The 20,125-nt window shown below is 55.5% G+C and overlaps 6 protein-coding genes across 6 annotated transcripts; 2 read left to right on the top strand and 4 right to left on the bottom strand.

The window, feature by feature from the left end:
• Positions 1-516: 516 nt before the first annotated feature.
• Positions 517-2,873, top strand: MAA_00996 (Phosphoesterase; the record flags this gene model as incomplete). Its single annotated transcript, XM_007818994.1, has 7 exons — positions 517-639; positions 691-773; positions 848-1,233; positions 1,293-1,679; positions 1,764-1,874; positions 1,954-2,156; positions 2,205-2,873. 7 exons carry the CDS (start codon positions 517-519, stop codon positions 2,871-2,873), a joined length of 1,962 nt encoding a protein of 653 aa, XP_007817185.1.
• Positions 2,874-3,432: 559 nt separating this feature from the next.
• On the bottom strand, positions 3,433-4,812 carry MAA_00997 (peptidase family M28; the record flags this gene model as incomplete). Its single annotated transcript, XM_007818995.1, has 5 exons — positions 3,433-3,516; positions 3,569-3,633; positions 3,692-4,117; positions 4,203-4,378; positions 4,445-4,812. 5 exons carry the CDS (start codon positions 4,810-4,812, stop codon positions 3,433-3,435), a joined length of 1,119 nt encoding a protein of 372 aa, XP_007817186.1.
• A 2,075-nt stretch (positions 4,813-6,887) lies between these two features.
• On the bottom strand, positions 6,888-8,668 carry MAA_11483 (naphthalene 1,2-dioxygenase subunit alpha; the record flags this gene model as incomplete). The annotated part of the gene is made up of 4 exons (XM_011413477.1): positions 6,888-7,296; positions 7,360-8,030; positions 8,106-8,404; positions 8,467-8,668. The coding sequence occupies 4 exons, from the start codon at positions 8,666-8,668 to the stop codon at positions 6,888-6,890; spliced, it is 1,581 nt and encodes a 526-aa protein (XP_011411779.1).
• A 1,610-nt stretch (positions 8,669-10,278) lies between these two features.
• MAA_00998 (glycoside hydrolase family 5) lies at positions 10,279-11,571 on the top strand (the record flags this gene model as incomplete). The annotated part of the gene is made up of 1 exon (XM_007818996.1): positions 10,279-11,571. The coding sequence occupies one exon, from the start codon at positions 10,279-10,281 to the stop codon at positions 11,569-11,571; it is 1,293 nt and encodes a 430-aa protein (XP_007817187.1).
• A 1,361-nt stretch (positions 11,572-12,932) lies between these two features.
• MAA_00999 (glycoside hydrolase family 12) lies at positions 12,933-14,122 on the bottom strand (the record flags this gene model as incomplete). Its single annotated transcript, XM_007818997.1, has 3 exons — positions 12,933-13,182; positions 13,243-13,738; positions 13,885-14,122. 3 exons carry the CDS (start codon positions 14,120-14,122, stop codon positions 12,933-12,935), a joined length of 984 nt encoding a protein of 327 aa, XP_007817188.1.
• Positions 14,123-14,550: 428 nt separating this feature from the next.
• Positions 14,551-14,916, bottom strand: MAA_11484 (peroxisomal copper amine oxidase; the record flags this gene model as incomplete). The annotated part of the gene is made up of 1 exon (XM_011413478.1): positions 14,551-14,916. The coding sequence occupies one exon, from the start codon at positions 14,914-14,916 to the stop codon at positions 14,551-14,553; it is 366 nt and encodes a 121-aa protein (XP_011411780.1).
• Between the last annotated feature and the right edge of the window lie 5,209 nt (positions 14,917-20,125).

The raw sequence follows: 20,125 nt of genomic DNA on the forward strand, positions 1-20,125 counted from the left end.
CTACCGGTCCAGGCCGTAAACTCTGTCAACTTGCAAGGCGCGGCGAGGACCAAAAGAAGAAGATTGAAGCGTCAACCCCGGCTCTATTTTCCCTCTCGGCTCTCACCAACTCCTCCAGGCTTCTGTTCCTTCCTAAATCGTCGAATCGGAGCATTTGCAGCGGGCCAGCCGTCTCGACACCCTCGACGCCATTGCATGGGAATATTGCCGCAACACATCACACAGCCCGGTGCTCTCGACAATTCATTCCTCATGACTTGACCCACGTGCGCATCCATTCAACCAGGGTTCTCCAGCATCTCCACCCCGAGCACCGTGAAGACGAACTGGCCTGGTGGAGGGGCGGTACACCGGCAGCCAGTCTGTATTCCGTCGACGAGGAGCCGTGTTTTTGGACGACAGTACATTGCGCGGCGAGCCCGCCAGCCATCTCTGGCGTGGTTTGTATAAACTGCCAGCGTGTTCCGCAAGAGCACATTGCCACCGAGGCCGAGCATTCAAGAAGCAGGAACCAAGATGCACCGCAGACTCTCCTTCGCGGCCGCCGTCTTGGCCACGGCCGCGGCTGTCCGGGCCGGCTCGCTCAGAGACGTCAAGCACATTGTGCTGTTTATGCAGGAGAACCGCGCCTTTGACCATGTAAGTCAGTCGCAAGACGGACCAGACGGCTCAATGTTCTAACGGTTCTAGTATTTCGGCACCATGGCCGGTGTTCGCGGCTTTGGCGACCCGAATGTGCAAGTCAACCCAGACGGGCGCTCGACCTTTGAGCAGTATGTAGATATACAGGCACCCTCGACTCGACTCTCAGTCTCCCCTACAACCAACTCTAGCTGACTCTTCCCAGGCCCATTCCCCCCCAGAACGGCGTCGACATCCTCAAGCCCTGGCACATCAACCACCTCGGCGGCGAGTGGCTCGAGGCAACGCAATGCATGGGCGCCGGCGACAACGGCTGGTCCACGATGCACGCGGCCTACAACGGCGGGCTCGGCAACAACTGGGCGCAGGCCGACGGGCCCTACAGCCTGGGCTACTTTACGCGCGCCGACATTCCCACGCACTTTGACATTGCCGAGGGCTGGACCGTGGCCGACATGGCCTCCCAGAGCATCCTGGCCGCCACGGACCCGAACCGCATCACCTGGATGAGCGGCTCCGTCAACATCCCCGGCTCGCCCACCAACCCGGACGGCACCGGCGGCATGATTATCGACAACAGCGCTTCGCCGGGTACGTCGTCTTGTCTTTGCTCACCAGCCCGTCTACATCACTGGCTGACCCGCGTACAGGCTGCGAGGCGCCGGGCCTCAACTGCTTCCCCTTTGTGTGGAAGACGTTCCCCGAGTATCTAGAAGCGGCCGGCATCTCCTGGCAGGTGTGGCAGGATATGGACAACTTTGAGGACAACATGCTGGCCTACTTTGAGCAGTACCAGACGGCGAAAAACGGCTCCGCGCTCCGCACCAGGGGCAACTCGTACCCGGGGCTCGACGCCTTTTACGACGCCGCCGCCAAGGGCACGCTGCCGCAGGTGAGTTGGATCGTCGGCCCGCAGGAGCAGAGCGAACACGCGCCCAACCTGGTCAAGGACGGCGCCTGGCTGCAAAAGAAGGTGGTGGACGCCATCACCCAGAGCCCGGCCTACAACGAGACGGTTCTGGTCATAAGTTATGACGGTATGTTTCGCCCCGTCTCTCTCTCTCTCTTTTTTTTTTTTTTTTTTTTTCCCGTTGGCTAACCAGGTCCAAATCCAACTACAGAGCAGGGCGGCTGGGCCGACCATGTTGTTCCGGTTGTTGCGCCCAAGGGCACGCCCGGCGAGTGGCTCAAGGATCCGTACAACCAGTTCGGGGACGTCCCTCTGGGACCAGGTACGTCGCGTGGCTACATTATACCAGTGACACTTGACGACATTTGTACTGACCCGCAATGTCCTGTGGCTACGTGTAGGCTGGCGAACGCCCCGGTTCATCATCTCGCCCTGGACGCGAGGCGGCAACGTCTTCACCGAGTTTACGGACCACACCTCGGACATTCAGTTTGTCGAGGCCTGGGCCGCCGCCCACGGCTACAAAGACGTGCGGACCAAGGCGCTGACGCAATGGCGCCGCGACCACATGTCCAACCTGGTGAATGCGTTTGACTTTGACCATGTGAGTCGGCCGGGAAGCTGGAGAGAGCAAAGCTAACCACTAGACAAGCCCGACCTGTCCACCCCCTACATCACCGCGGTAGACACGCCGGAATCCCTCCCGGACGACGGATCCCACTGGAGCGGAAACCTTAGTCTTGGTTCCCTGACCGGGCCGTGGGTCGGCGCGGCCAAGTGCCTCCAGGACCACCGGAGCACCAAGCCCCCGATCCCGTACGGCAAGGAGAACGCCGGCCAGGACATGGCGCAGCTCGTCGAGGACGGCTTCAAGCGGGTGCGCGGCCAGCTCACCGAGGGCCGCTACCTGACGTTTGAAACGCTCGGCCTCGCGCTCGCCAGCTACGCCGGCACTGTCGTCGGCTTCGCGCCCGCGACGCGCAACCACAGCGACCCCCGCCAGCGCTGGATCGTCCACGCCGTCGGCACCGGCACCGAGTTTACCATCCAGTCGGCCGCGGACAAGAAGTACATTGCCGGCGCGCCCATCGGTCTGCTGACATCCGACGTCGGCAGCGCGCAGGCCTTTCGCATCACGTATAACCCCAAAGGGGCCAAGTACCGCCTCAGCCTGGCCAACAAGCCGGCTTCTTCGTTTGTGGCGCCGAATCAAAAGAGTAGGCGGCGCGCGGCCAACGGCACCGTGTCGGCGGCGGCGGCTGTGGACTGGGAGGCAAGGTTTGGCGAGTTTAGCATTTATAGCGTTTCCTATCGCTCGTAGGCGTCATAGCGAGAACCTACATGTGTATGTTTACCTTGACCTTTGAAACGCTTCCTATCGCTTGTAGGCGTCATACCAAGAAGCTATATATATATGTTTACCCCTTTGAAAGGCAATACAATTATCGACATGATTGTTGCACTGTTTATTTGCACATGTACCTTTTTACCTTTTTCCTGTTGCCTGTTTCGGATGTGGTGCCATGGCCTCATTGGCAGTCTGGAGGCGCCACGGCGCTCTACTAGCGCCACATTTGTTGTCAATTGCACCAGGCATGTGACTACATGTATTGACTCTTCACACCCACAGTTTGTGGGCGAGTATTCTGGCGCCAAATGCCCAAATGTCCAAGGGCGAGTCCGTCCAAGTTCCTCTCGAACAACCTGCGTGCAAGGACAGCGAATGGAACCGCGTACATGTCGGACGGGCCTGCGCAAGTCCATGTTTCCTTGTTCAAAAGTAAACTATGTAGCAAGTAAACGGTGAAATGTATTTACACTCATGAGCGGGATATATACAGCACTCTTAACATGATGCCGGCCATTGTTCAATATTGACCTTAGATGTACGACGCTTCCAGGAGGTAGCTCACAACCATCTTGGCGTGAAGCAGAATAGTAGGCCACATGATCTTGTCATACGTCTAGCACCTGTTAGCCAGCGATTCCATTCAACCACAGCACAGAGGCACTCACGTCATTCGCAGAATGGATATACTTGTTTGAATTCTCAAACGTGTCCTCGGCCACAAACGCGGCAGCTGCAGCACTTAGCACAACGCTTCCTTTTTCACACCACAGAAAGCAAAGCAAACTCACGGAAGCCATTGGCACGCGCGCTCGCGTGGTCCGAACACCCATAGCCGCACTTGGACGTCCCCGGCTTGACGTGCAGGTAGTCCCCTATCAGGGCCGTCACGTACCGCGTCAACGGGGCGTCCACGTAATCCTGGAAGACGGCCGGGACGCCCGAGGGCGAGTAGCCCGCCATGTCCTGGTTCAGGTAGCCGACGACGCTGCGCCCGGCGGCCTTGTAGCTGGCCCAGACGTCCTGCGACCCGAGGAGGCCGACCTCCTCGGCGGCGTACCAGTGGAACTCGATTGTGTTTTGGGGCCGGATGCCCGACGCCGCGAGCACGCGCAGCGCCTCGAGGACCACGACGGTGCCGGAGCCGTCGTCGTCGGCGCCGGGGCTCCTTCCCGTCGGGCTGCTCCCGATGGAGTCGAGGTGCGCGCCGACCACCACTAAAAAAGCAAAAGTGAGTCAAGACAAGTCAAGTCAGTTGGATATGGATAGGATGCTGCCGTGTAGAGTGTGCGAAAGACGTACCCAGACTGGAGCTGTTTCCGGGCAGCCGCGCAATAATAGAAGGCTGCTGGAAGCGGGTGTGGTTGAAGCGCTGCACGGTGATGGCTGGATTCGCGGCCGCGAGCTGCTTGGCCTGGTTGAACAGCCAGTTGGCGGCCTGTAGCCCCGTGTCGGACTGGTAATACCGCGTGTAAAACCTGCTGGGTGTAAGACAGACGACGGATACGCATGGGCATGGGTGCATTGAGTAGACGGCATCTTACTCCGAGTACGTCTTGAGCCAGCTCTTGGGCCCGTCGGTCGTGACGTTTGCCAGCAACTTGTTGCCTTGGTCCAGGTGCAGCGCGCCATTGGGGTACGTGACGGCTTGTCGTTGGACGTCCTGCCCGGACGGATCGGCCGACAGGATGGAAAGCACCTCGTCGTCCTTGACGTCGGTGATGTCTATGAATCCAATGTTCTGGGATATGAAACGATCAAACTCCTCCTGCTCCGTGACCCACTGCCCGGGATCCGATTCCGACGTCTTGATCAGACGCAGGTCGGCCGGGCGTGTGAGGCCGGCCGGGGCGGCGAGGCCCGGAACGGCGGCCAACAGGGCCAGGAGAGCGAGCTTGGACATGGAAGGCATTGTGAGTGGCTCTAGTACTTTTAATGTTGACAGAACAGGTACGGGGTGCAGCGGCTCCAGAGCAGCTCGTCTAAGGACGCGGGTGCAAGACGATCCGCGGCATAGAGGACGGCGGCGGCCTCTTATAGCTTCCCCAAGCTTCCTCGTCCTGCGTGTAAAAGGATCAGCGCCGCAGACTGGCTCACTGAAAGGGCAGCTCGTGAGCAAGTTCTCTTCTCCACACCATCTATCAGGTCCAAAACCAAACGCGCCCCCTCATCACACATAGATGCGCATGCCATCCGGGTAGCAAGGTCTGGCGTCGTCTTCGCACAGGCGCCACGGATAAAGTGCGAATACGGACAAGCAGGTGGGAGATGGGAGGCTGTGATCAAACGTCACGCCAGCGCCCATGTACTTGCCTATTTGAGCCTGGTTTTCGTCTCACATCTCGAGCGGGAGCCACCAGCGACCAGATGCTTGACAGTCCCGGCGCGCGAGATGGCAGCAGGGGGTCATTCACCCGGTCCTTGAAGAAACAAGTCATGCCGGGCCGGGCGCCTCCAAGCCGACCTGCCCAGAGGGGCAAACCTGAGCATGGTTACAATTAAGCTTCAAATATAGACTCTATGCTCCTTCCTCTTGGCAGCCAATGATCGGAGTTTGGGGATGGTTGTGCTCGGCCCCATCTAAACTGGAGATGGCCTTGGCGCCTCCTCCTGCCAGATTGAGCCGTCCCTCCGATTTCACCGTTTACGGCCCTTTGCACGTCTCCGTCTTGGCCATTCAGAATCAATGGCCGTGTCCGTGTACGGAGTCGTCTTTACATGGCACGTGTTTTGGCCTGTGCGAACAGAGTTATTGAAGCCTTGTACACAGTAACCATCTCTTGGAGTTGGCCATTCATGCCCCAACTTCTGGCCCAGTTGCCTGCCGAATGCAGCATCTGCCATCATTCATGCCATGGTGCGACGGGCATCATATCCAACCAGACGTCGACAGCGAGTGCCATCTTGGGCTTAGCCTCGTCCCTGGCGTCATGCGCTTTCGCTCGTTGAACCAGTCCTTGTCACAAGACGGCGCAGACCAGACCCTTTGAAAGCCATGCCCGGTTCACAAACGTTCCTCCCCCAAGGTCATGCACAGTGGGTTTACCTCGACTTCGCCTCTAGTTGCCCTAGTCCAGTCCATTGACCTGATGTTGACTATGCGCGATGGGGCTCAGAGACTCCATGAGATCCCAGCTCGACAGTAACTGGCACCTTTGTGGTTCTGGGATGTTGTGGCCGACGGCGGAACAGATGCCGACTTTACCGTGCTGCCAACGGCCACCTCTGAAGTTGCTGCCGTTTATTAGCAATGAGACGCGTGCTGGCGGGCTTCGGCAATAGCTCATGGTGGGATATATCGGACACGGCTCCGGCCACACCAGCTATGGAGCTGGCTCCGGACATGGAACCGTACGCAAGGCATGGCCGCCGTCTTGCATCGCCAGGAAGAAAGCCGGCGCCGTGTATAACGCAGGTCGGACCACTTTCTCCACCTCTCTTCTCAACAGGGGTATATTTTCCAGAGTGAGATTTGTAGCACATACATGTAGCCTTGGCTCCGCACCAGCCAACGTCATTACAAGAGACTGCCCGATGCCATACGGAGAACCCGCGCCGTGACGAGGCCTACTTTACGCTTGAGCCAGGTCCAAGCGCAAGACACAATTATGCTCTAAACCGCAACAATATAGTGAGTTGGTATTGAAAAGGAAGTGATTGTCATGTTTCGACCTGTTTCTGCCATGTTTGTGATTGACACTGCAGTGTGGTGCCAACACGGAGATTCTATTTGGGCCGTCTCGCAGCAAGTCCGCACACTCCATCTACTAGTACCCTCAATCAATTGCCATGACTAAAATATCAGATGGCCAGTCACTCAAGCACCTACGCAATCCGATAGAAAAGCGTCGTCATATTACATTGACGGGATCGTTCGGGATCGTCCGGTTCATAAGAGCACGGAATAGCAACAAAGGAGGCAATGCACCATCCAGATTCACCACCAACTAGCACACCCATCACGGCAATACGTGTAAACGGTCTTGATCACTGGTGCTCGCTATAATGCGGCCCGTTTGCATTCAAATCACTTCCCAAGTTGACAGCTGCCGTCATCATGCCCTCCACCACCCAATCGTTCATGTTGGATTGGAGCAGGTCCCAGTCAAACGGTTCTTGGTTGTAATTCTGCAGGGGCAGGTGGACAACACCGTCGTGACATGGAGTCATTTGATCCTGCCGGGGCTGCGTTTGGTTCGAGTCGATAAAGGCCTGCGCTGTGCGGTGCAGGGCCCTGCAGACACCCACTTGTCGTTCGCACGAGTTAGTCGCCGCTGCAATCTCGTCAAGAGTATCGGCCACCTTGCGGAGCGTTTCCAAATCATCCCTGTCGGCGTGGGAGATGCAGTGCACAAAGGTGATGATGTATGGCGTAAAGGTCGAGCGTGTAAATACCCTACAACACCAGACGGGTTAGATGCTCGGCTCGGTCGCTGGAAATGCATCATGCGGCGCGTACCAAACAGCGTACAGCTGCAGAGCCCCTGCTCCCATGGCTGACATTGGAGGATACAGCGACAAATGGGCTTCCAGCCCTTCCCTGGCAGCCGTGAAGCATTCTTCGGAGACGTCTTCGATGGAGCTCGACGTTGTGGACGCCCTGTAGATGAGTGCCAGGAGCGAGTAGTAAGCGACCTTTGTTGGCAAAAACAAGACGTGAAAGACCTTGCTGTGCTGCGCCCGGGAGTAGTCAAGCGCATTCCACGTGCGGTACCATTCTCTGAGACTCGTGGATAACTCCTCAACACTGGCGAGCCTTGATTCGGGGGGGAGACTGGCTGCAAAGGGCGAATACAAGTTTTTGTACACGTTTGCCTGCAGAGTAAAGAACTTGGTGAATAAGCTGAGGGCCATGTTCCAAGGAGCTAGTGAAGGGTCGTGATCTGGCGCTGGGAGTTGGAGGTCCACGTCGTATTCATGAATCAGGGGCGCCTTGCCCAGAGACAAGACCATGCTCTGGCTCGACAGGTACACGTGCCAGAATAAACGGCGGCACGATTTTGCTTCTTCCGGTGGCAAATGCTGCATGGTTGACTCTCTGTGGTACCCAAGGGTAAGACAATGCCTAGCGGCGGCAGAGGTGAGATGCCACTGTGCTTCCAGGTTCCCCTGAAACTGAACATCAAGAATCTACCAATACACCTTGGCGGTCAGTCATGGCTTGGGCGATTCACATGTCTGCAAATAGAGCATCAACGCACGTACCGCAATGGTGAGGGCAAGTATGTTGGCGTAGTTGGGCACGGCATACAACTCGTGCGCTTGCACACCCGCTCTGAAGGCCTTGTAACAGACGTCCTGGTAGTGTTTGAATTGCGGTGTTGGGATATGCGAAGTCTGGTCTTGTTCTAGAATCTCCCGGATCCCGTTGTACAGTATGCCGTAGAAGACTGTAAGCTCTCCGGTTGATATGGGCTCGACGGGAAAGTATACGCGCTGCGCAAGGCTCTCTACATAGTCCCACCCGTTTATAGGATGCATAACGAACAGTAACCGGGACGTTTCTGGGCGCTAACAATGTCAGAGCAAAGGCAGGGAGGCTGGTAGCAAATTTCACGGTTCATACTCTTCAAGATTTGCAACAGTGTAATGACGACACTCGCTGAAAGTTGCGGGGTCCGGAGCTGCTTCGCATCTAGTGACGTCTCTTTTGATGTCATCGTAGCCGTCGGATGGTGAATGGCAGCGCGCAAGTTTCTCACCTCATCGGCGACCGGGGAAAGCTCATCGGTTTCGAGGGTTGGTAGCTGGGGCATGCGGCTTGCCATATCGGCCTGTCCCTCAAAGAGCGGCTCGCCACGTTGCAAACACGTTTGGCCGGTTTCCCATGCTGCCTGTGAGGATTCTCCCGCTTGGCTGGAGCTAGATGGGTCCTCGAGTCGCCTTTCTTGGTTCCCAACGTGGTTGTTGCTCGCGAGAAGGGAGCCAACCGTCTTTTCAAGCTTATCCAGCCGCTCATGAATCGACGTAGTCCGACATCTACCACGCTGCTAAGCACTCCATTGTTGTCCAAAGCTGTCGGGCGCTTCATGAATCACGTACGGGTCATGGAGTCGACGTGGCGCCCCGGTCTCGTTGGCAGTACTCTTGGGCCCCGTGGAGGAACAGGCGATGTTGGAGGTGACGCAGTTGGAGCAGGGACTTTGTCTATCGCATCGGATCTAGCATATCCCCAGCGACTGTCAACAGCGAGCTTCGGTTCACCGGCCATCTCGTGCCAACAAACCTTTCGAATGCGGCAATGCGTACACTGTACCGCCAACGTTTTAGCATCTTGGTGGCACACCTGGCAGGGACAGTCTTACCGCCCGCGGAATCACGCTGTTGGGTGCCATGTTGAGCGCAGCGACGCGGCATTCAGAACCGAGATGGTGGACGCCGTGGGAAACGCGGAGGCCGCGGTGAACATTGAACCCTGAGGGTAGCGGCAGCCCAGCTGTACTGGGTCAATATCCGACCAGCACACTGAGCGGGAGTTGGGTAATGCGCACAGCGTTGTGTCCGAGTATGTAGAGCCGCGTGCCCTTTCTTCTGTGGCTTTGTGTCGTTGCGGATGAATTTGCCTGCCCGTGAAGATGAAAACATTGAAGGTTGAAACTCCGCAGCGGAGTGGAGTTTGGGGCTAATTTCCTACTACCCTCGAGATGTCCCTGAGATAGCAACCAGAGAGCATCATGCCCAACATCAATATACAATTCTTGCAAGTAAAAGGATTGTAGGACATGGTCCTCATAGTGGTGGTACTCTGTGCATGACAAATACACCGGACATTTCCTATGCACTCCTCACATCCAAGCCTGGTATCAACTCCATGACACATACATTTTGGGACAAAGCTGTCTTGTTCCCGCAGCCTCTCGGCATGACGTCGTCATCTCTACACAATAGTTGTAGGCATAATGCACTGGGCGGAATGGGTCTCTCTCTGACGGTCTTGGTTGGGGGATAAATCTTGTCCGGGCTGCTGCTTATTTGCTTATTGCCTCGACCTTTGTACAATCACGTCGGCAACAATCCGCTGCACCAACCCCAGAGAGGCAGCATCAACTCTGATCTCATTCGACTTGACGCTTACTGGGCCTGAGCATCAATTGATGTAAGCTGACAACGGTATCAGGCAATTGATCTGCCCTTGTTGCTGCACGGCAGTACGGCAGCACGGCAGCACGGCATCTGGTGGCTATTCCATACGGGCCGAAAGGTCACAACGGGCCAAAGACATGCCATTCAATCAACACGACACTAACCCCGTGGCAGTTAATGCCAAAACCTTGATGGGCCCCTATTCACAGAGAGCTTACTTATAAAAGAAGCTCATTCGCCGACCCGACCTGCTACTCGAGTGAGAGGCCAACTAGACACGTCAATCACAGTCACGATGCATCTCTCTATTCTTGGGCCCATGTGTCTGGCGAGCGCCGTCTCGGCCTGGCTCCCTCAGGACCTTGACTTGCAAGCCTTCAACCAGACGGCTCGGTTTGAGAAGCTCGGCAAACGCTTCAAGCCCTCGTTGCCCAATGGCGTCACCAAGATCCGCGGCGTCAACTTTGGGGGCTGGCTCATCTGCGAGCCCTGGATGATGCAGAACGAATGGAGAAACGTCCTCGGCTGCGGCGACTCGGCCTCTGAGTTCGACTGCATGAACGACCACTACAAGGGCGGCAACCGAGAGGCCGGCAATCAAAAGTTCGAGAAGCACTGGCGAGATTGGATCAACCCGGATACCGTGCAGTCGGTCCACGACGTCGGCCTCAACACCATCCGCATCCCCATCGGGTACTGGTCGTACACGGACATTGTCGACAAGGCCAGCGAGCCCTTTGCCGACGGCGACCGCATGCTGCCCTACCTCGACGCCGTGGTCCAGAAAGCCGCCGACCTGGGCATCTACGTCGTCATCGACCTCCACGGCGCGCCGGGCGGCCAGCAACAAGACGCCTTCACCGGCCAGAACAACAAGCCCGCCGGCTTCTTCAACGACTACAACTTTGGCCGCGCCGAGAAGTGGCTCGCCTGGATGACGAACCGCATCCACACCAACCCGGCGTACGCGAGCGTCGGCACCATCGAGGTCCTCAACGAGCCCGTCTCGCGGCACGACGCCGGTGGTCGCTACCCTGCCCCCGGAGAGGACCCCGGCCTCGTGCAAAAGTACTACCCGGCCGCGCTCAAGGCCGTCCGCGACGCCGAGGCCGCCCTCGGCATCGCAGACGCCAAGAGGCTACACGTGCAGTTCATGTCGAGCAAATGGGACGCTGGCGATGCGCGCGCCGCCGCCGCCGTGGCCCGCGATCCCGCCACGGCCTTTGACGACCACAACTACATCGGCTTCGCGCTGGGCAGGAGCAACGGCGACCAGCGCCGCCTCATGCACAGCGCGTGCACCGACTCACGCGTCGTCAATGGCCAGGCCTTTGCCGTCACGGGCGAATGGAGCATGACGTCCGGCGTCGACTGGAAGGACGCGGGCTTCTTCAAACGCTTCTTCACCGCCCAGCAGCAGCTCTATGAGAAGCCCGGGATGGACGGATGGATCTACTGGACCTGGAAGACGGAGCTCAACGACCCCAGGTGGACGTATTCCTATGCCACGTATCTCAACTATGTTCCTACCGATGCTGCTGCGCTCGAGAAGAATGTGTACCAAGATGTTTGCTCTGGATTTAGGTAGGCAACGGCCGTCTTGTTGCGGCGGGTTGGCCAAGCCCACGGAAAGCATGTAGACGTGATGAATACAAGCATGACTGTTGTCGGTCACCGGCTCAACAACACCCGTTGTTTACCGTAGAAGTATCATGGTGACATGGTATATCAAAGTATAGACAAGTTCCCCGGGCAACCACGTGAATGTCAACAACTGTCGGGCGTTTCATGTGCCTCACGATGCTGGCGATCCCCCCGGGCCGGTTTGGCGATTTGCTGGAACGGCACTGTGCGGCGACGAGAAATCGAGTGTTTTCCACAGTCAAAGTAACTCGTCGACCAGGCTACAGTCCGCGTCCTGTAGATTATCAGCCTACCAGCTCGTCAAACGACCCATTCGTAGTCCTTGGGTCTCGAGATTTCAACATCTCTGCTGCACTGCTTTCGTCCCATGTTGCCGCCGTTGCAACGTTCTTGGCGCATCCCTCGCAGTCGCTACTGATATAAAGTTGGCGCCACAGGCCGATCACACAACAAGGAACCGGGTTCCAGGGAGGCCGCCAAAACAGGCATCCGTCTGTCCACCGTCTGGGTCTTGCTTTTCGTAAAGGGGGCTATTAGACGGACGAGAACGACGCAACAAACCAGACATTGTACTCTCGTGCGGAGACTCCATTGTCAGGTAGAGTGAAGGGACAAGTAGCTACCATGTATCTCGCAAGTAGTATAAAACGAATTGGCAAAAAAATCAACCCAGGGGCTCAAGACGAACATGGACAAATGACGCTGGTATTAAGTATCTTTAAGCGCTCCACGACAAGAAACCCGAAAATCGTTTCGAAATGACGTCCTCTTGGCCCACCGGCAACAATAGCCCAAACTGTCGCCTCGGCTCAACGCCACCACGCCCAACGACTAACGCTCTCATCTAAAGACACATGGTCGAATTTTGTCTATGAATCATCATGCTGTACAATATACACCCAAGCTGCCCCCAGTCCCAGAAAGATCTGCTTCGCCTACAGTCAACGCGTACGGTAATATACAACGTCATCCCGTATTGCCTATGCATAATGACAAGTTATATCAAAATAAAAAACAAACCAGTGTCATGCTAGACACTGCCCAGTATCTCCAAATAAACGCCAATCGGACAGCAGTCCGTGTATCGCTTCATGATGGCCGCACCGCATGTTGTCTTTCGACCCAGGAATATACGTATAGGCAAACCCGACAATGCCGTCGCAGGGGGCGCAACCATTGGCATTGCGGTACCATGAGCCGCATCGTCAAGTGGTTCACCGCCCGGCACTCGCAGCACATCTCAGGCTTCCGAAATTAAATGTCTGCACATGTTGTTTCGCTTCATATGGTGTTCACATTCCAAGATTATTTAGACGTCTCGATATCCACTGCCAGACTAGGCACCGAGAAGGTGACGTTGGCGGTCGAGCTATAGGCTTCTTGTCCAAAGGCAAGATACCCGAGGTAATCAGTCTTTTGGGGGTAGTTGGCGTTGTTCATGGCAAAGATGGTGTCCATGAGCGGCTTCAGATCTCCTTTGAAGGTGGTGGTAGGCTTAGTTGCTACCCAAGACAGCACCATCTGACTCTGCGAATTGAGTCCAGAGTATAGTTCACTGCAAACAGTCAGCTGGGCCATTTCTTGTCAACAGAAGACGAAATCGACGCCGACTTACAATTCCACGCCCTCAAGGGTCTGGCTTTTGACCAAGCCTTTGTCGGGGGTATTCGTCTTGCCAAGAGGCCAAGCATCTGTACCAAAATCGGCAAACCACACCATCACTTCAAAGCCGGCCTTCTCGCTGTCTTCGGCCTTTGTGCTGTCCTTGTCCATAAACATATCGATGGCCACGTTGGCATTGATCTGGTTTGCTGTAACATCGGCATCGGTAACCTCTTCACGTGTGTCATTCTTGAGCGACAAGGACCATTCAACATCAAACTCGAATTTGGACACGGAACCGATTTGGACAGGAAAGTTTTTGCTATCGACTTTTGCGTTGGGGAAGGCATGCACGTTGTTTCCGGTGCCCGTAACTCGGGGATACTGCCAGGTAGCATTGAAGACGGGCGCTGAGAATTCCGTGGCATACGTTCGATTTCCGTTGAAGTTGACCAACATGCAAAGTGCTCCTTCCTCGCCCTTTTTCCAACCCCAAGGGTTAGGATTCACTTGCGGGAGAAGATTGTCAGCAGTCAATGTCAAATGATTGGCATTTTGGGTTGAGGTTGGCAAGACGGCACCAAAGCAGAGACGGAGAAGAAGAGGAGGAGGAGAAAACGTAGCGCAAATTGTGCATGTATATCGAGGGACTCACGAATGAAATTCTGGCCCTTGGACTTGGGATCGAAACCAAAGGCTTGGTCACACTTTATCTCGACGGTATCCTTGCCCTTGGGAGTACCTATTCCGGGAAGACCATTGTCATCACCACCGCCTGAGAATGGAGGCGGTCGGCCCTTTGCATGATTGTATGCCTGCATGCCAAGCAGGACACCAATGGTGGTAGCGATTGGCAGCGCCAAGAAGACGGCACTTACAAGCCATCTAAGCATGGCTGTAGTATACAATGACAGGCAGAGAATACGATGGAAAGCGAGAGGACAGCGAAGGCGAGTCGCCGGGAGAGCGAAGGAGGGGGGGAAGCTCGCGAGGCCGTGGAATGTCGAGTGTTTCGGTATCGTCGAGTTTCTGTGGGAGACAAACGGCCTTGTTGTCGCTCACAGCGGCGCCAACGACAACGAGCGAAGCGAACGGCGCGCCAGAACGTTGGAATTCGGCGAGGAGCGAGAGTCTAAAGTACAGGACAAGCGAGAGAGGTCGCGAGAGGAGGGTGTGCAAGGCGGCGAGGGGCGAAGTGAGCGTGGAAAATAAAATAAAAGAGACGGATATGATGGACGGGATGAAGAAACGAAACGAACCGGCCAGACGGGATCAGGTGTTGAGAAGACGGGAGCAGCTGGTCGCCTGGGGCCACTGGCACTTACAGGTACTTGGGCGGGTGGTGTGCACGGGCGGCAGCGCAGTTACAGCGGCCGACAGCAGGGCAATAGCGGGCACTGGGACCAGACAATAGCATGCAAGGGCCGCAGCATGTACCTGTAGCCCGGCAAACTTGCCATTGATTAGGAGACATGGATGCCGGTAGACACTGAACGGTCAAGTCATTTGTAACTAAATTCAACGTTCGGTCTGGTGCACTGTGGTCTGGTATTGTGGCAACAGGGGGGGGCTTGGGGGGGTGCGCACTGGGCCGGTCGGCGCCGACATGGAGACTGGGGGCATCCAGATGTCCGGACTGGCCACTGGCGACATCTGGGCTCAGACGGGCCAACAGAGCCCAGGCCATGTGCGGATGCGGCGCCTCCCTGTGGCCCCTTGACTTGCTTGCATTTACCAAAGCGCGTGGCCATTGACATTAGAGATTGATGAATTGGCACAATCAACTGACACGCAGTGTCACAAAAGCGACTGATCCTATTGACAACTTGCCATTCGACTACAATAGCTGGCAAGTATGTATTCTTTTCTCCGCGCCGCGGAGCATCAGACTGGGGGCATGCACACAGCGCCTGCCGTTTGTTTTGATCAGCAAACTCGGAAGTCTTGGCGACACGCGACGAGCAGATGGGAAATAAAAATAATAAGGAAAAAATAGCATCAGCCCCTCAATGCGATCTTGCAAGCACTGCCCGCCAAGTCGCCCACCAGCCCAGTGGCGCCGGTCCCCAGTCCAGCCAGTCAAGCATCCGCAGCTTTCAAGGCAAACGAGTGTCCTGGTCCTAGCAGTTGCTGATCCGGGCCGGCTGAGTGGGTATCCGCGAGGGCCTCAGAGAATTTGGCTCCGTAATAACTAATATATAGGGAGCAGTTCATATCAGCTAATACTCCGTATTGGCCCCGTCCGCCCACTGTCCTGGAGCCATGAACCCGGGAGGCAGCCTGTTGAAGAACTGCTCATTTATATATTAATATATTTATTCTCAATGCAAATAGCACAGCACAGCCCAACTCAATGGGCAAACGAACTAACCCCTTGCTCTGCTGCCCTGATCCAAGAGACGGGCTGGTGCGTTATGAACTGATGCCGATGAACCTTGAACATCGGTCCAAAGAATGTCAAGTCTGGCGCGAATGGTGGGTCCAGTCGGGTTCATCGCTCGAGAAAAACGTCAACCGGTCTGGTCCCCTTGAACTTCAACTACAGCGCATCGCGCCCTGGTTCTATGTACTGTAGTGCCGCTCTAGACCCCTACCGGAATAGGTAATCACTCCAGGTCAGCTATTGGTTGTTATTGGTGCAATCAATTGATCCTTGGAGGCGCCGGCTCAGTAGAATCCAGAATCTGGCACTGTATGTACATAGCAGCAATGGCCTGTCGGCAATTACTCGGTACAAGAACCAGACAATGCTTGAAGGATGGCGCAGTGCAGATTATTCCCCCAGCCATCATGGGACTACGTACAACATATTCGCAAAGGACCCAGAGAATCCTTTTTCTGACACAGCTTGCACCATTTTCAGGGCTTAGAACCCTGAGCACATACAGTACCGTCCGGCGCTAAAGGAGGCATACATGGTGGCTGAGCGCCAGATGGGCCGAGACGGGATGCAACAGCCCTCAAGGAAACAGGAGAAACTGCAGAACAACAGAAAAAGACCATCCCCCCCCTTGGCCTGTTAGTGACTGGCAATGGGCACAAAGTGCGTGTTAACTACCTACTGTGTGCCGTCTAACCGAGGCTGCCGACGCCTGAGGGTGAAGCCAAAAGGCCAATCAGATCAATTCATGGCGGCCAGTTCGCACCTCTCGGGAGCACAGGGGCATGGGCCAACCAGTTGGCTAGGATGGATTGGAGGAACAGATTGTGCAAAGGGGGGCGCTAAGCAGGGGCTATAGAGGCTAAAGAGGAAAAGAAGAGGGGCAGAATCGTATCGCAGATGGCGCTTGGGCTGCGACGCATGCCGCCCGTGCCAGTCGAATGGCCGGGTCCGCGAGACCTTCTCTTGCCCACGGACTCGCACACAACACACACACACACGCACATTGACATTACTGTAACGCTTGACCCGTTGACACGCCGACACGCTCGCTGCTGGCAAACGTGTGCACAGCCTGCATCTTGGTTTGGACAAGGCATCTAATGCCCTTGTGTGCCTGGCAGCCTGAATGTGTTTGACGGATAGGGAAGGCGCGCCGCGTGCTCCGTATTCCAGCAAAATTTTGCTTGGGAACGTGACCGACTTGACGGCGGCGCAGGCTTCAACACGAAAAATTTCAAACCAGGCTCCCGCTTCCGCCCCTTCTATTTTGGACAGGTCGACTTTATTGCGCGGTGAGTTATCTCACCTCTGCTCGCATGGAATGGGTCTGCATCCTGGCAAAGCTGACCGGGCTCAAGAGACATGAACACTGAGAGTGGCCGATTATGCATGTCCACCCAAAGATAAAGGAGAAAAAAATGAGTTTGGCCAATCTTATTTACAGTGGGTACCTAGCCCCCCTTGCAATCAACCCAACTTAAAGACGTCAATGTTGCTTTATTATTCTCTAGTACTACTACTAGTACTACCTGCAAGACAGTGGCGGCGGTGAGACGTGAGACGTTGCTACTCAATGCTGATTGTACGGAGTACATACAACAAACCCTGGAACAACGGACCAGGTTTTATTAGGAGACTTTATGGCGGAAGTTCCAGCAACAACGTGGATGACGACGGTGTGCCTGCCTGTGTGCCATGGCACTAGCAGAATGCCTAAAGCCCCAAGCACGCAAACTATTGTCCATTCCGAGCCATGCTAGGGATGATAAGACTTTGACCGATTTAGCATAGGGACCGAAGAAAGACGAATATGTCGGGACGCACTACACGAGGATCGGTGTGCTGAGCGGCAAGCGCCTAAAATGCCCACATGGCACGATGCCGAAACACTTCCGCATGCTGGCGATTTCCACACTCAGAGAACCGCGTTGATAGGCCGATTACATGGTGTGAACAGACAGGCCTTGGGCATCTCAAACTAGCCAACCGCCGGCCACAACAAGCCGTATTTGCGGGACAGGTGTGTGATGAATGGAGCTCTTCTTCAACATGAAATTAATCGTACTCAGTTGGCTCCTTGAGACTGTCCTGGTCAAGAGCAGAGGCTTGTCGTTGAAACGCGAGCGGACACGCCACCCAGGCGGATAGAAAAGGAGAAGCTTTCATGGCGACGCCAGGGCAGCGCCAGTATCCCCGTTCCAACTGCCACTACGGCCACAGACGAGTAGCCGCAACCTGCCAGCCAATGTGAGCAACAGACTGGCCCGTCTCCAGGGCTGGCTGGCCGGCCTTTGAGGATCCGAGCGAGTGAGCCATTAATTAATATTCGACAACTGGCGACTAGGCAGGAGGCCCTCACTCGTCGAGAGGCAAAAAATGCTTGCGGGATAGCCTAGTGGGGCCAAGCAGGAGTGTGGTATTGATGAGGGGATGGAAGTGCCACTCTGGGCCACTTGGTGGAAGCGCTGGCGCCATTGTCACAGCTTGAACCGCCCGGCTCAACCGAAATCCTGGAAGGGACTTCAGCTCTCGGCACCGGTATCACAGCATGCCGTGGGCAACTCGCAACGTTGCAGGTGCAAGATCAAAATAGAGCAGAGGTGAAGGGAGGCGGCTTGGCTGACGGGTGTGGCAAGACGGTAGCGACATTCGTTCATACCACTGGAGCCCGCGTTCGCCGGATCGGATCGACGGGTGGGGATTTCAAGAGACGACAAAGATAACATTTGTTGGGGGGGGCATGGGCGCTATTCAGGTAAAGCACTGCATGTGCGCTCTTGCGCTCTTTCGATCCCTGTGAGGTCACGGTCTGAGTTGCGAGTTGCGTGACAGAAATCAGACTGGCCGCAATGTGTGCAATGGCCGTCACATGGAGTATATTGACGGCGCATCAAAGAAAGGCTTATTCACCTAGGTGACTTGAACGCCCCGAACTCTGTCATCCCATCAATAACTAGGATGGATGTATTGTACATATGTACACAATGAAAAGGCGAAACATCATCGGCTAACCAATGGCGCGGCGCGCTACATGGACATGATGCGATCTCAAGCAAACCCAACGGCAAAACTCTATTGTACTCTGGTATGCTTGGCCCCCATTTTGCGTCATAATAGAAACCTACCGGTGTTTCTGGGGCATTGACTTTACTAGGCTCGAAGCTTCAGGTCGCAAATTGAAGCCAATGCACTGACAGGCCAAGATGCAAGGCACGAAATGGCTGCAGTTGGATGACTCTCTGCTCCTCCACTCCATTCATTCGTCAATTCCTTCTCACACTGTCACGCCGACAATGGACGAACTCGTGGCCCCAGCAACACAGTGCAAATCGAAACCCGTCAACGCTCGTGTTGGACACAGGTAGTGAGCGGGTGACGTGCCATCACAATATCTACCAGGTCGCTTGGTTGGTTGGGAACTTCATGGGAGGCAACAAAAACAACGGTAATACGACTTTCCCCCATCCACGTGGCATGATGATGCACCTGGCACATCGCAGTAACGCCTGATTACCATTGCCGTGTAAACAGAAGCTTCCGGTATCGTGCAGCAAAGCAATTTCAACGCGCCACCATGTCATTGATAGAATTGCATTTAGCAAAGAAAGTATGCTTGAAACCCACGACGCCCTGGTCTTGGAGTCCTGGGGCCTTGGAGTCTCGTGGTTCCGTGTTTGGGAGGCCCGTGCTCGTCCCAGCATGACACTGTTTTGCACGTATTATATCAGTTTGTTGTTGTATTGTATTGCACTGCAATATGTGAAATATACGCATAACACAACACCGAGGATGTAGTGGTTCATTGTCAAGTACGGAGTTGGGTTGTCAGGCAAGCTGGCCCAGAACAATTACTAATTGGAAGCCGGAATGGAAACATGGAGCGTTCAGCACATGAGGCGGCGGCTCAGCTCGGTACGGAGCAGGCAAACGGTCCGGTCACTGAGGCAGCCAGAAACTTTGAGGCAGCACCTGGCTTAACGGCCGAAGTTTCCATGTTGACTGAGATCACTTCAATTACCAGCCCGGCTGCAGTGGATAACAGCACACGCCCCTAAGTGGGGGTCCTCGGTGAACATACGCCCCATCCACCCCTCATCACACCCCCCTTCTCCACACTCGAGCCATTTTTTTTAGTTGTTTGTCCCTTCGTGAACTCGGTATGGTTGAATGGATGGAGAAGTACATTGTTGGAGTTATGTACAGTGCTCTGTTTGGGTTTTTGCCTGCAAGCGTCCAAAATTGAGCATCCAGTCTGTCACTGGAGCCATCCCCACCTCAATACGCTCCGGGCAAATTCATTCAGGCACAGCCGCCTGGAGCAGGACGGGGTCAAGGACCACTCCTCCCTGATGGAGAACATTGAATTGTACGGAGTACAATAATAGGAGACAGTGCAGAGACAGGAGCGTTGGGCAAATCAGCTTGTCAACCTCCTGCCGTGAGAGAGATGCGCAGCTGCGCTCTTCACCCTGCATCTGTCCGCATGCATGTACCGAGTACTTCTGCAATCGAG

This window comes from Metarhizium robertsii (genome assembly GCF_000187425.2).
Source record: "Metarhizium robertsii ARSEF 23 chromosome Unknown MAA_Scf_8, whole genome shotgun sequence".
NCBI classification, from domain to species: domain Eukaryota; kingdom Fungi; phylum Ascomycota; class Sordariomycetes; order Hypocreales; family Clavicipitaceae; genus Metarhizium; species Metarhizium robertsii.